Here is a 16,301-nt window from a genome sequence, read left to right as displayed (position 1 = left end):
TACAGTGAAGTATCCAGTGGTAAGTGCTGCTTCTGTAAGCTTTTCCATAGCTGTTTTTTGTTGCTGCTTTTTCCTTTCTACATCCCTTGTTCACCTTAGCCTTCTCCTCTCTTATTGTGATATTTAACTTGCAGGTGTTCTGCTTTTTGCCTCTCTTTATTCCTCTATATTTCTAAGTGCTAGAATCTAGGCATCTTTCATCAATATCATTTTTGCCTCATTACTTTCTCTCCTAATTATACCCTTGCCCACTGAATTTCAATTTCTGAGCCACCTAAAAATCTGCTTTAAGCTACTTACATTTCTTGCAGTCTTTTTTTAAAATGTGGTTGCTATAAAACACAAGACATGAATTTCCTTATGTGAATGTAGTTAAAACTCATGACAGCTTTATCTATACCCTTCTCTTTTCTCAAAATAACTTATCACTTGCTGTTTCATTCCTCTCTTGCCTAGCTAGCTCATGTCTGAGCCTAACCTCAAACCAGCCTCCTTTTAGAATTATTTAAATTATTTTTTACTATTATTTTTTAAATGTTTATTTTTGAGAAACAGAGACAGAGTATGAGCAGGGGAGGGAAGATAGAGACGGAGACACAGAATCTGAAGCAGGCTCCAGGCTGTGAGCTGTCAGCACAGAGTCTGATCAGGGCTTGAACTCATGAGCTGTGAGGTCATGACCTGAGCTGAAGTCGGCTGTTTACTTGACTTAGCCACCTAGGTGCCTCATGTCACATTATCTTTTAAAGAACATTTACCTAAAGGTGACCTCTCCATTCTTTATAACTTAGTTATCAAAAAGGATTATATTTTCTTTCATAACTTGAGTTTACACACGCCATTTGAAAGTGAATATATAGAGAATCCATGCAGAAAAGAGTTACCATTGCAGGCCTAAAGCTGGCTTCCTTAGAAAGGCATGGTGCAAGGTTGTCCCATGCTAGTATCTGGGAATTTGAATTTTGGGAAGGTTTCCACCATTCCCTGATAACAATAGCTCATGAGCTTAGGGTGTTTATGTAAACAATATGGTTTATGCTGAACATTTACTTTCATTCATGAAGTCTGGATGTTTGGCACATGCTAGTCAAGGGATGCCTACGTGATTAGCCCGCAATAAAAATCCTGGGCACTGAGTCTCTCATGACCTTTCCCAGAAGACAGCATTTCACATTATTGACAAGTTGCTGGAGAGTCCTGTGTGAGAGGATTCTTGGAAGCTTGTACCTGGATTCCTGTAGACTTTGCATCCTATATGCCTTTTTCCTTTGCTGATTGTGCTTAGTATCCTTTTGCTGTATAATAAATTATAGCTGTGAGGACAACAATATTCTGAGTCCTGTGGGTCATCCCAGCAAATCAGCAAACTGGAAGTTTATCTTGGGAGTGCCACAGAACCCCATTTATTACTCTTATCACCTTCCCCTTGAACTGCTTGTAACATACCAGGCTTTTTTGTACCTTCATGGTTTTTTGCATGGGTTTCTTTTGCCCAACATGTCATATTTCCTCTTCCTTCACCACCTTTCCTTACTGGTGTATTCCTTCAAACTCTACTTGGGAATTGCATTCTCTGCGAAGGTTTCCTCCCTAAGCTAGAACTTACCAGTTCTCCATCCATGTACCCCTGTAGTCCCTATGGACATTTAATTTTAATCACATATTCTTTAATTGCTTGTTACCTTGAGCTTATTAAGGGCAGGCCTCCATGTGTTAATAACTGTGTTTCCCAAGTATACATCCCAAGTGGTATGCCAGATAGTAGTGTTCTTCAGTAAGTATGAGTTTTACTGGCATTGTTTCTTTAGATGCCTTAATTTTGTACTTGGTAATTCTTGATTATGTTCCCATGTTCCAGAAATATTACTGGGTTTTGTTTTTTTTATATAAATATAAAAGAATTCTGTATTCAAGAAAGAGAATTTTTCTTTATCTCCCCAAATTATCACTTGTTTCCACATTTCTGTTATTGACTCAGCTTAATCTAGACCAGTCAAATATTCTTGTTATTTTTAAAAACTAATTATTTAACCACATCATAAATGATTCAGAATGATAGAATCTAAGCCCTTACAATTAATTAGGTTGACTAATAACTCCAATATTATTAATTAACAATAAGGCTAATTTGAAGAGCAAAGTATCAAAATATAAAACAGAATAGTAGTCTTTTTCTTGAAGCCTATGAAGTATACAATATTTGCAATTTTGTTAATTGTTAACAATGTATTTTCCTAAGGAATTGGAGGAACAATATAAAAAGGAGAAACTAAACCTGGAAGAGGATAAAAATCAACTTCAACGAATGCTGGAAAACCTGAAGGAGGAGCTGGAAGACAAGCTGAATACAGCCAATCAAGAGGCAAGAATTCTTTAGGCTTATCACCTGTGCTATGTCTTATCTGTAACATCCTTATTTGGTAACATTGTACCAGAGATGGTAAAATATCTAGAGTAAAAATAATCACTTTGCTTGATGCTGAATGTTTCATAATATATTGGTTATATCTTACCAGGTAAAAATGTACTACCCAAAAAGTCAGACCAAGGTGCTTTTGTAGGGAAAAGGAAAACAAAGGGTAACGTCACCATAAGAAAGAAAATTGAAGATGTGTATCCACCCTTTTGTAAAACACTGATTTAGTATTCTCTACTCTGTATCTCCATTTTAAAAAGAGATTTTATAGGATCCAGAGAGTGATTTTTAAATGCTATAAGAAGAGTATTGTTTAGCTTAGAAAAGACTAGAGTATAAAATGAATGTCATAAATTCTGTGAATTCACAAATTCTGTTGTGAATAAAATAAATGTAAAGACAATTTAAAAATTCTACTAATGTTTGTTCTTTTCCTTTCTCTCTGTAGCCCAGGTTCACCTATGCCCTAGAATATCCACCCTGTTCTTTTTTTCTTTTCACTCCAGTTCATCCTTCATGTGGATAGTCTTGTCTTGTAGAGTGTTTTCCCTAAGACAAGTTCTTGTCTTGACATTTCTCTTCTTGTCAGCTGTTCCTGCCTCACTAGCGTCATCTCTCCCAAGAGTCTCTAAGTCCTGCTTTCTCATCACTCAGCTGCTGTTCACAGAAATCACGCCAAAATAGGTGTGCCCCTGGGCATGCTAATCATTTGTACTCAGTCTTCTTTAATTATCTTTAAATATTTATCCAGAGAAGGCACCAATCACTGTGTTTGGGAATGATAGAATTAAGATTGTTGCAGGTTTTCCCTGCTTATCTATAGGTAGAGTGTCCTGGGAAACCTTTTGTAAGCTGAAATGGTGTAAAGCCAATAAGCAGTTATGATTAATTTATATGGAAAAAATTTTAAGCATTTTAAGACTCCAAAACTAACCTCTTTTATGCTTTTCTGATACCTGAGGATGCATCTTGCTAACAGATGCACAAAAAATATCCAGAAACTGCACAGATGCTCACAGACACAGTTCAAAGCTGTGATAGTATGATACTGGGATGCTGAGTGTGGTTCCCAGGGAAGGAGCTAGGTGGCGCCCTCTCACTTCCTAGGGTGCATGCTGTCTCTATGAGGGTTCACTGCAAAAGAGATGCTGAATGCTATTTTACTTTTTGCCTTTTTTTTTTTTGTAAAAGTGAAATCTCTCCAGATTATTTCTGTTAGCAAAAGCAGGTACTACTGTAGGTATTTTGTGAAAGTGAAGTGGCATAAAATGAACTTTTAAAAAGCAGATATGATCGCTAATTTGTATTAGGTCAGCCTTTCTTCTCTTGTTGAAGATAATTTACTGCTGCTCCCTATTTGCATACTTTTCTTGGCAGGATATGATCCTTGTAGTTATAGTATCCCACTCTCATTAGGAGGCAGTTTTGTGACCATCTGTGTTTCTCATGAAGCTCCCCCAGGGTCTACTATCAATTGCAAATGGTTTAAGCATTCGTCCAATCTACACACTGTAATCTCACTGAGAAGAGCTATAATAAACATGTAATTGATTTTTCTTTTAGACACTTTCTCAGTTATGCTTTAGTACCCTGGTAATGTTTTGCTGCCATATTAGAATCACGCCCCAAGAGGAAAGAGCATGGAGTGGAGCAGCATGGAGACCCTTGGTTTCTCACATCTCTGAAACACAGGTAGATCAGCACCAAACCATGTTGCACACCTAGGAAACTGGGGATTAACACAATGATCTGCATAACTTGAGCCACAGAACTCAGCAGGAGTTGACCCCAAAAGAAAAACCAGCAAGATAACAGCCAGGGGCTTAATCAACACGGATCTAAGCAAGATGTCTGAACTAGAATTTAGAACCACCATGGTAAAAATACTTATCTGGGGTTGGAAAAAGCATATAATCCCCTTCTGTGGAAATAAAAAAAGCAAAATCTAGTCAGGACGAAATTAAAAAGTGCCATAACTGAGATGCAATCTCAAATGGATGCCATGACAAGGATGGATGAAACAGAGCAGCAAATCAGCGATATAGAAGACACAATTAAGGAGAATAATGAAGCGAAAAAAAAGAGGAAAACAAAGGCAAAAGAGAATGATACAAGACTTAGAGAACTCAAGGTCTTATTAAAAGGAATAACATCCGAATCATAGGAGCCCCAGAAGATGAAGAGACAGAAAAGGGGGCAGAAGGTTTATGTGAGCAAATTATAAAAGAAAACTTTCCTACTCTGGGGAAGGACACAGACATCAAAATCCAAGAAGGACAGAGAACTCCCATTAGATTCAAGAACACCCGACCATCACCAAGGCATATCATAGTCAAATTCACAAAATATACAGACAAGGAAAGAATTCTGAAAGCAGCAAGGGCAAAAAAGTCTTTAACCTTTAAGGGAAAACAGATCAGGTTTGCATCAGACCTATCCACAGAATCTTGGCAGGCCAGAAAGGAGTGGCAGGCTAAATTCACATGCTGAATTGGAAAAATATGCAACTAAAAATTCTTTATCCAGCAAGACTGTCATTTGAAACAGAAGGAGAAATAAAGAGTTTCCCAGACAAACAAAAAGGAGTTCACAACCACTAAACCAGCCCTGCAAGAAATTTTAAGAGGGAATCTATGCGTGGAGAAAAGATGAAACAAAACCAAAAAGACCAAAAGCAACAAAGACTAGAAAGGCCCAAAGAACATCGCCAGAAACACCAAATCTACAGGCACCACAGTGGCACTAAATTCATATCTTTCAGTACTTACTCTAAGTGTCAATGGACTAAATGCTCCAATCAAAAGACATAGGGTATCAGGATGGATAAGAAAACAAAACCCATCTATAGCTGCTTATAAGAGACTCATTTTAGAGCTAAAACACCTGCAGATTGAAAGTAAAGGGATGGAGAACCATCTATCATGCCAATGATCATCAAAAGAAAATTGGAGTAGCTATACTTATGTCAGACAAACTAGATTTTAAAATAAAGACTGTAACAAGAGATGAAGAAGGGCATTATATTATAATTTAGGCGTATATCCACCAAAAAGATCTAATAATTATAAATATTTATGACCCCAATGTGGCAGAACCCATATATATAAATAAGTTAATCACAAACATAAAGAAACTCATTGATAGTAATACAGTAACCATAGGGGACCTTAACACCCCACTTACAGCAATGGACAGATCACCTAAGCAGAAAATGAACAGGAAGACAATAGCTTTGAATGACACACTGGACCAGATGGACTTAACAGATATATTCAGAATATTTCATCCTAAAGCAGCAGAATATACATTGTTTTCTAGTGCACATGGAACGTTCTCCAGAATAGATCACATACAGGGACACAAATCGGGCCTCAAAAACACTATGAAACTTGAAATCAATGACAAGGAAAAATTTGGAAAGGCCATGAATACTTGGAGATTAAAGAACATCCTACCAAAGAATAAATGGCTTAACTAAGAAGTTAAAGAGGAAATCAAAAAGTACAGGGAAGCCAGTGAAAATGACAACACGCCAGCCCCAAACCTCTGGGAGGCAGCAAAGGCAGTCATAAGAGGGAAGTATATAGCAATCCAGGCCTTCCTTAAGAAGGAAGAAAGTTGTCAAATACACAACCTAAACATTTACCTAAAAGAGCTAGAAAAAGAATAGCAAATAAAGCCCAAAAACATTAGCAAAAGGGAAATAAGATTAGAGCAGAAATCAATGATATCGAAATCAAGAAAACAGTAGAAGAGATCAATGAAACCAGGAGCTAATTCTTTGAAAGAATTAACAAAATTGATAAACCCCTAGCCAGACTGATCAAAAAGGAAAAGGAAAGTACCCAAATAAATAAAATCACAAATGAAAGAGGAGAGATCAGAAACAACACTGCAGAAATACAAACAATAAAAAGAGAATCTTATGAGCAATCATATGCCAACAAATTGGGCAATCTGGAAGAAATGCACAATTTCCTAGAAACATATAAACTACCAAACTGAAACAAGAACAGAGAAGGACAGATACATATGTTTGCACGTATAGGTGGATTAGGAGGAATTTAACAGAGGACCATGTGGGAGAAGAAGGGGAAAATAGTTGGGGAGAGGGAGGGAGGCAAATTATGAGAGACTCTTGAATTCCGAGAACAAATTGAGGGCTGATGGGGGTGGGGAAGAGGAGAAGGGGGGTGATGGGCATCCCCACTTGTGGGGATGAGCACTGGGTGTTATATGGAAACCAACTTGACAATAAAGTATTAAAAAAAAAAAAGCCCTGAAACAAGAAGAAATAGAAAACTTGAACAGATCCATAACCAGTAAAGAAATTGAGTCAGTACTCAAAAGTCTCCCAACAGCAAGAGTCCAGGGCCAGATGGCTTTCCAGGAGAATTCTACCAGCAACTTTTTACCCAACATGTCTCTGGAGGCAAGGGAAACAAAACAGTAGGGATCTCATTGAGATAAAAAGCTTCTGCACAGTGAAGGAAACAACAAGCAAAACTAAAAGGCAACCAACGTAATGGAAGGAGATGTTTGCAAATGACATATCAGATAAAGGGTTAGCATCCAAAATCTATAAAAACTTATCAAACTAAACACCAAAAAATAAATAATCCAGTGAAGAAATGGGCAAAGGACATGAATATACTTACCTCTTAGGACTACCTTTGCTGCATGCCACACATTTTGGACTGCTGTGTGTTCATTTTCATTTGCTTCCATGCATTTTTTTTTTAAAAATTCTTCTTTAACTCCCTAGTTAACCCATCCATTCTTTAGTAGGATGTTCTTTAACCTTAATGTATTCGAGGGCTTTTCAGTTTTTTGAAAACTAGTAACCTAGTTTTGAAATCAAGGTCCTCTTAGCATCATAAAATGAAAGACTTATTTCCTTTTCTGTTCTCTGGGAGATTTGTGTGAGGTTGACATGCTTTTGTAACTTTAACTGCATCATAGTTAAAAATTGTATGAAAGCATTTTTTGAAACTTGTTAAGTGTACTGTTATACATGAAAGAAATGTAATATTCTGGATGTGTCCAATTTTTCAACGTAGTCTTGTATGCCAGTTCACTAAGCAAGATTTTAAGTTATTTTCTTCATATATTCTGTGTTCCAAATATTCTGTGTTCTTTTTGACTTATTTTTTTTATCTATCATTTACTAAAAACTGATACTTTGATGGTGGATTTGTTTACTTCTTATACTCTGTTAAGTTTTGCTTTAAATATTTAGAAGTTTTGTTAAGTGCATACAAATATAAAATTGTTTTAGCTACTTAATCATAATTTTTGGTTTAGTCTGTGTTATTTGATATTGTATAACCAGCTTTATTTTGGTTTGATATGATTGATGTATCTTTTTCCATCTACTGTCTTTGTTTTTCTGCATCCTCATGGTTACATGTGCCTCTTGCCAACCACATATAGTTGCATTTTATCTAGTCTGAAGTTCATTTTATTTTATTTTATTATTTTACTTTACTTTAAAGTTTATTTATTTATTTTGAGTCAGAGAGAGTGCACATAGGAGAGCAAAAGAAAGAGGGAGATAGAAATTTCCATTCCGGCCCTGCTCAGCATAGAGCCCAACATAAGGATTGATCCCACAACAGCAAGATCATGAACTGAGCCTGGATCAAGAGTCAGATGCCTAACTGACTGAGCCACTTAGGCACACCTAAAGTTTGTACCTTTTAAATAGAGAGTTTATTCCATTTACATTTATTTGCTGGAAAGTAGATGTATCTATGGAAATATGGGGGAAAGAACTAGGGGGTACTTAATAAAGACTGAGAGGGGCGCCTGGGTGGCTTAGTTGGTTAAGCGTCCAACTTTTGCTTAGGTCATGATCTCGCGGTTCGTGGGTTCGATCCCCGCGTCAGGCTCTGTGCTGACTGCCAGCTCGGAGCCTGGAGCCTGTTTCAGTCTGTGACTCCCTCTCTCTCTGACCCTCCCCTGCTTGCTCTCTGTCTCTCTCTCTCTCTCCTAGAAATAAATAAAAACATAAAAAAAATTTTTTTAAAAAGACTGAGAGTGATTGTTTTAGAAAAAAATAATGTATTATCTTCATAAGATAGATCTTTATACTCTTAGAATTAATAAAACCGTAAAACATAAGTAGGTCAACTATGGATTTCAGTGATAAATTCATGAATGCCAAAATTGTTATTAAGATATTAAGGGACGCTAGTGAGTCTAAAATCTCAGGTGGAGGATAATCCTGTTATCCTATCAAATGTTATTTGGGATCACCTTTGAAGACAAAATACGAGACTGGTCACTAAAATCTATTACAGACTTTTTAAATGTTCTGATGTAAGTTGTAGATTTCTTCTTCTGTATATGCTTTTAAGCATATACATAGTTCAGTGTTTTGTTAAAATAAAAAACATTGGGATTTATTTATTATAAAATGTAGCACAGTTGATATACTGCCTGACACATAGGAATCAGTATTTGTAAATGAAATATTTGTTGAATGAATAAAACTCATCATTGAAAACTAAGTCAACTTAGTTTAATAAAAATAAATAAGAATATTAGTTTTCTATTGCTGTGTAACAGATTATTAAAATCTTAGTGGCTTCACACACAGCACACGTTTATTACCTCATGGTGTTGTGGGTCAGGAGTCCATGTATGGTTCAGGATCTCAGATGGCTGAAATCAAGGTGATAGCCATACTTCAGTCCCATGTGAGGCACAGGATACTTTTTTAAGCTTACTGATTGTTGTCTGAATTCATTACTTTGTGGCTATATAAGTGAGGTCCATGTTTTCTTGCTAGCTTTTAGCTGGAAATTGCTCTCTACTTCTAAAAGCCCCTTAAGCCCTTGCTGCATGGCTGCCTCCTCTCATAACATAGCACTTTACTTGTTCAAGGCTATCAAGAAAACCTCTGTGCTTTGAATTTCTCTGGTTTCTCCTAAGGGCTCACCGATTATGTCAGACCCACCTAGAGTAGTCTTTTTGGATAAGCTTAAAGTCAACTACAGTTAAGGATCTTAATTACATCTACAAGATCCCATTTGCTAAATAACATAATGCAGTTATGGAAGCAATATGCCATTATATGCCTAGATACTAGGGAAAGTGAGGGGCAGTGAGGGGTCATATTAGAATTCAGCCTACTGCAACACACAAATAACTCATTTTTCTGGCTCCTATAGTGGGTACAGTAGCATTTAGGTAATAGAAAACAAACAGGATATTCATTGCCATGATTTAGAGAACAAGGATTGAGTTTCTGAACTCTGTTATGGAATATCTATAATATATTCCTGTCAAAGGCCCTGATTGGTAGGTGCCAAAGTTTTGAGTATTGCTCTTTATGAACTTAAGCAGTTTTACCCCCCCCCAAAAAAAAAGGTAAGAACATGAGAAATGTTTCCAGAATTCCAGATTTTCTAATGGTATCTAATATGTACATATGCATTTTAGTATGGTTGCAGTCTATATTCAAAATACTTTGTGTATTTGATTTATAGAACTTTATTCCATATAAATATTTACATTTAATTGTGTCTACATGTTAGTCCTTTAAAATATTCATATAATGTTCCATTATATATCTTTACCATAGTTGCTTAAGCATTTTCTTTGTTGAGCATTTAATATTTTAAATATTTTATTATAAATAGTAATAATTTTAAGGAGTTGCCACCTTTTACTTGAGGGGAAAGGGTTGTCATGCAAAGGCCGTGGCCAGAATAGCAGGATTGCCGTTTCCTAAGTCCAGTTCAACCAAGGCACATTTCAGCCATGAGCCCTGAAACCCTGAGGAGCCTGGGGTATTAGAGACTTTTCTGAACCTCGTTTATCAGGGTCTTATTTTTACTGGTAATTGGGTAAACTATCAGTTCTATTAATACTTTTGTTCACTTTTAAAAGTTATTTCCTTTTTGTGTAGCTCTTGCCCTCAATGAAATTACTGGGTCAAAGAGTAAGAATAATGTTGTAAGTCTTATTTATTACTAAATTGGTCTCCAGAAAAGTTGGAATTACAGTCCCGTGATGTCAGTAATATTTGCCTATATTTTATGATTTGGGAAACATTTATTGACTGCATGATATCTTCTAGTTGGTAGGGATACTTTGACAAAATGTTAAGGAACTCACAGTTTTAAGTGGCTATTATGATTTGATGATAAATACAATGTATTTTTAAAGTTCAGAGAAGGGAGTAATTCTCTGCCATAAGTGTTCATAGAAGCTCTAGAGAATGTGATATTGGAGAATTTTTAAATGTGGTATGAGAGGTCGTCTTTGAAAGGTGGGTGTAAATTTGCCAGATGTAAGAATGATGTAAGAAAGATGAAAGGCAGTATGGGTATGAAGATTAGTGTAAGTAGAATGATACTGGTTTGTAAGCTATAATGCCTTGGTGAGCCATAGAAAGTTATTATTTATTTCTAATGTTTAGTTTTGCAGCATTTTAAGATTTTTGTCTATGTAAGTATGTTAATTCTAATTATATACTTATTTTCGTGAACAGATCTCTATTCTTTATGGTAATAACTACAATACTATTATAAGTATTTTCTTTTTTTGTAATTTATTTTTGAGAGAGAGCATTAGAGCAGGGGAGGGACAGAGAGAGAGGGGAAGAGAGAATCTGAAGCAGGCTCTGCGCTGTCAGCACAGAGTTCACTGTGGGGTTCGATCTCACAAACTGTGCGATCATGACCTGAGCTGAAACCAAGAGTCGGACACTTAACTGTCCGAGCCATCCAGACACCCATTTGGATTTTTTCATGTATTCCACTTGTACATATAACTCTTACTCATTTGAAAATTATCTGGATTATGAAACAAAAAATTTTTGGCAGCCAGATCAACACAAAATGTAGAGAAGATACAAATAAGCTAGATTGACTAGAGAAAGGGGGCATAAATTCAGTGACAGAGAAAATGTTAAAACATGAAATGAATATCATATGTAAATATTCTATTAAATTTTTTAAATTAGGAAAAAAGATGTCTTTGTATAAAATTTTAAATTTCTGAAATGATTCAGAGTAGTTTATTAACCTGGCCAAACTAATTATAACCATGAAATACGGACTCTCAACATGTATCTAGAGAGGCACTAGCCCCAGAGGATTTTAATGGATGAATTTCATTAAAATTTTTAAGAAACAGAGAGGCTCCTAGGTGGTTGGCTCAGTTGGTTAAAGGACCAAGTCTTTTTTTTTTTTTTTTTTTGTTAATGTTTATTCATTTTTGAGAGACAGAGCAAGCAGGGGAGGGGCATAGAGAGAGGGAGACACAGAATCTGAAGCAGGCTCCAGACTCTGAGCTGTCAGCACAGAGCCTGATGCAGGTCTCAAATCCATGAACTGCAAGATCATGACCTGAGCTGAAGTCAGACGCTTAACCAACAGCCATCCAGGCACTCCTCAAATTGTTTTTGAAGATGTAGAATAAGCCATTCTTTACCAAAGGAAAGACTTTATATATGAAAGCTGTTAAATTTGGCTTAATAGAGGGTGAAAGGGCAAGATATGCATTAACTGTTAGAAAACTTTTGTTTTCTTGAGGCTGAGAAGTCATCCTGGCACCTGAGATCTGAAAGCAGGGCTCTGATGAGCAAATTAAGGCCCTTCCACTTGCATTTACTGATTTCCTCCTCCATCTCAAATTCTTCCCCACTCTCGTGTACTCCTTCTCCATTCTGGATTTGAAAAGACCTGAGCCAAAGTCGGAGGCTTAACAGACTGAGCCACCCAATGCCCCAAGGGTCCGAGGCTTGATTTTGACTCAGGTGGTGATTTCATGATTTGTGGGATCAAGTCTCTCATCTGGGTCATGCTGCAGTGTGGAGCCTGCTTCCCATTCTCTTTCCCACCCTCTCTGATCCTCCCCCACCTCAAAGTAAATAAACTTAAAAAATTTTTTAAACAGATAAATCTTAACTGTGAAAATATTTCAGAATACAGAAAAAATGGAAGCTTCCCAGCTCATTTTATGAATTTTAAAGAGCAATATTAAAAGTACTTTTTCATCTAAAAAAATACCTTTTTTCCTCTGTCTTTGAAATAATCATCTTGTTTCAGTTCCTTTGATAGAACGAGGAATTCTCTTTGTTAAAACAAGGGCTTGAATTATCCACCCATTTACATGGTTGTGACGAAGAAAGGAAATCATAAACATGGAGGTCTTTGCAAGAAACCACAGATAAAGCTGTCATGATTATTTAAGTGCTGCTTCTTCCACGTTCATCAAAACAGACCCTTTCAGTAAAACTACCACTAAAGAAAAGACCCAGAAAACAAACATGGCTATTTTACTAGTCGATAACAGTGAGGTAGATTAAAAGTACTGTATTTACTTGCAGATTGGCCGCCTCCAAGATCTGGTAAGGAAAAGCGAACAAGGTCTTGGCTCTGCAGAAGGACTCATTGCTAGTCTCCAGGACTCCCAGGAAAGGCTTCAAAATGAGCTCGATTTGACTAAAGGCAGGCTGAAGGAGACCAAGGATGCTTTATTAAATGTTGAGGTAATTTTATACTCCTATACTCTAAACATCAGCAAGGTAAAAATATAATTTAATCACTTTGTCTCTTGTAAACAGACCTTGTATATAGTGTATTAGTTTTGTAGGGCTTTCCTAGCAAAGTACTAAGACTAAGTGGCTTAAAACAGCAGGAATTTATCCTCTCACAATCTGGAGGCTGAAAGTCCAAAATCAAGGTGTTGTTCTCAGGGCCATTCTTCCTTTTCATCCTAGAAGGGCAGGTCCTTCCTCACCTTTTCCAGCTCCCAGTAGCCCCCGGCCTTCCTTGGCTTGTGTCACATTTCAGTTTCCTCCTCCGTGTTCAATGGCATTCTTCCTGTGTCCTCACATCTTCTTCTTACTTTTTTTTTTTTTTTAATTTTTTAGAGAAAGGGCTCAAGAAGGGGAAGGGGCAGGGTGGGGGGAGAGAGAGAGAGGGAGAGAATCTTAAGCAGGCTCCACACTAGGCATGTAGCCTTATCCAGGGCTCAATCCCACAATCCTGGGATCATGACCTGAGCCAAAATCTAGAGTCAGACACTCAACCAGCTGAGCCACCCGGGCTACCCCCTTTTGTCCCCACATCTTCTTATGAGGCTCTGCATTACATAGGACTAGGGGCTCACCCTACTCCAATATGACCTCCTCTTAATGAATTACATCTTCACTGACACTATTTCCAAATAAGGTCACACTCTGAGATACAGGGGTTAGGATTTCCACATATCTCTTCAGGATCACAATTCAACCCATGACAATCAAGATGCACAGTTCTTTTATTGGTAAGCGTTCAAACTCTCATGTGTAGCAACTAAACAATGCTCTGTCACCTACAAATTTCGAAAGGCTGTGTGCTCTTCCATTCTCATGGAGCAAAGCATATATTTAGATTATCTCAGAAAGTAGAGAAAAGACCCCATAACAACAAAGGGTATAGTATCCAGAGAGTTCTTACTTTTCCTGCAGAGAGGTGATTTAGAGTGTGGGCTCTGAAGTCAGATTGGCTGGGTGTGATTTCTTGATCCATCACTTAGTGTGTCACTTGGGCAAGTTACTTGTTCTAAGCCCCAATTCACTCATCTGCACATTGCAGGAGTGGTGAGGGGTAATAATACACTTCACACCACTACTGTAATAATTAAATGAGGTAAAAAACCATTTATAGCACAGTGCATAGTAAAATAGTAAGCACTCAGGAAACATTGCCTTTTATTAATATTATTTCAAATTTAATGTTTTTAGCTTAGTATTGGAATCAGTTTCATTTCTCTAAGGTCCTTGCTCATATTACTCTTCTATCAAGTAGTGGAATATACTAAATATTGTAAGCAAAACCTTAGCAAGTGTCCATTTATTTGTTCCACTGAACAATTTTAATTGAGAAAATACAGATGCTGCATCACAACTTACTGCAACCTTAGGTAAGCTCCTTAATGGCAGGTGTTTTCTCTGGATGTGAGTTTTTTCCCCTCCTCCCTGCTGAGTTTCTATTGTGTATTATATAAATGAACCCATCATAGAATGGATATTGATCCCTGAATATATGTCAAGTTGTTGGTTGATACCTGTCGGGGATCCAGACATGGATAAGGCCTGACTCTCTGCACTTAAGACATCTTAGGCCATGGTTGAGAAAAAAGGAGTGAAAGGCTGATGACAATGATGATAGTATGAGTTTAATATTTGTAAACCTGTAGTTTGGAGCTTATAATTTCTGCTATTACTCCATCTTGCTGAGCCTGTTTCCTCACCTGTAACCTCCCCCATGTTGTTATGACGATCCCATGGACTGATGGATGTGAAAACACTTGGAAAAAAAAAAGAGCAAGTATCTTCTTTACCTCTTTTCTTTCCCCAGTAGTGTCTAATAAAGTACTTTGCATTCAGTAAAAGAAATACTTCCTAAGTAATTCTACCCCATCTAATGCTGCCTGTGGTGGGAAAAGTAGTAGCTCCTAGAGGAGAATAGTTAGTGAAAAAGATAGTTGGCTAAGGTGGCCGAGTCCAGTTTTCAGAACTCCCTGCCATGAGCCGGGTCACCCATGCAGAATGGCGGTTTCAGCATTGACTTGCTTCTCTCCCATTACTCTGGATATGCCCATCAGCAGTGTCACCACACATGCTATGAGTAGTGGGTGATCCAGAAAGGGACATTGCTAGAACAGAAGGAAGCACCGTCATCTGTTGTAGCCAGAGAACAGCTCCACTGCTGGTCAGGACTGGTGGTGGCCAGTGTCGTCCACACAGGTCATGTCTAGCTCTAGGCTCCAGAGAGCCACTTGATGCATGCTACTCTACAGGGGTTTCATATGTATCATATTATGTTTCCATAACACTAAACACATGGATCACTGTTTTGAAGTTACATGATAAAAATAGTAGCCAGCATGTCTTATCATTATTTTAATTATGTCAGTGAAGTATACCTATAATGCTTCAGCTTTGAATAAATAGCAGACTTTTGATTACAAGTATGAATGAATTTAAAGAGTGTATCTATGTAATGTGTATATATATGAAGATAATAGGTACCCATGATATGGAAAGTTTAGTTAAGATAATTGGGGTACCCAGGTGGCTCAGTCAGTTAAGCGTCCGATTCTTGATGTTGGTTCAGGTCATGATCTCATGATCTCACTGATAGCACTGAGCCTGCTTGGGATTCTCTCTCTCCATCTCTCTGCCCTACCTAGCTCTCTCTGTCTCATAGGAAATAAACATTGAAAAAGAGATTAATTATACTAACTTCAAGCCATTTTAAATGATTTGTAAAATTATAAGTCTTGATAAAACATAGTTTGCACAAGGACATTTAAAATATAAAATGTGTGCTATATACTGTCAGAAAATCTTGAGTAATTGTTATAAATGGCACTATCAGTTATTGTGCTGTAAGAATTTAAAAGTTACAATGCAAGCACTCTGTTTATTTGAAATAACCAGCAATGTCTTTGCTTTTGAACCCTTGTTTTCATTGAAAAATTTTTATTTTTCAGGGTGAGCTAGAACAAGAAAGACAACAGCATGAAGAAATACTTGCTGTCATGAAAGAGGAAGAGAAGCTCAGAGTGGACAGAATGGCCCATGACTTAGAAATAAAATGGACTGAAAACCTTAGGTACATTTTTTACTCTGTGATGTAATCTTATCAGTATAGATGTGCAGGGGCACCTGTGTGCCTCAGTCAGTCAAACATCTCACCTCTGCTCAGGTCATGATCTCATAGTTCATGAGTTTGAGCCCCACATCGAGCTTCAGATTCTGTCTGTCTATCTGTCTCTCTCTCGTTCTCTCTCTCAAAAAAAAAAAATACAGATGCGCAAAGATGCTTTTCTGTTATATGGCTTATATTGTCTTATTGTTAAAATCATAGGGACAGTATTT

The 16,301-nt window shown here is 37.1% G+C and overlaps 1 protein-coding gene across 7 annotated transcripts in view; it reads left to right on the top strand.

The window, feature by feature from the left end:
• FAM184A (family with sequence similarity 184 member A) overlaps positions 1-16,301 on the top strand; it is a 121,911-nt gene that overhangs the window by 55,227 nt on the left and 50,383 nt on the right. For all 7 annotated transcript variants that reach the window (XM_039246051.1, XM_039246048.1, XM_039246045.1 and 4 more), the window contains exons 6-8: positions 2,240-2,362; positions 12,759-12,920; positions 15,914-16,035. In XM_039246051.1, coding sequence (XP_039101982.1) covers positions 2,240-2,362; positions 12,759-12,920; positions 15,914-16,035 — 407 coding nt within the window. The remainder of the gene's footprint in view (positions 1-2,239; positions 2,363-12,758; positions 12,921-15,913; positions 16,036-16,301) is intronic.

This window comes from Hyaena hyaena, unplaced genomic scaffold, assembly GCF_003009895.1.
Source record: "Hyaena hyaena isolate Hyena2069 unplaced genomic scaffold, ASM300989v1 scaffold_279, whole genome shotgun sequence".
Lineage (NCBI taxonomy): Eukaryota > Metazoa > Chordata > Mammalia > Carnivora > Hyaenidae > Hyaena > Hyaena hyaena.
This window is presented reverse-complemented; position numbering and strand designations above follow the sequence as displayed.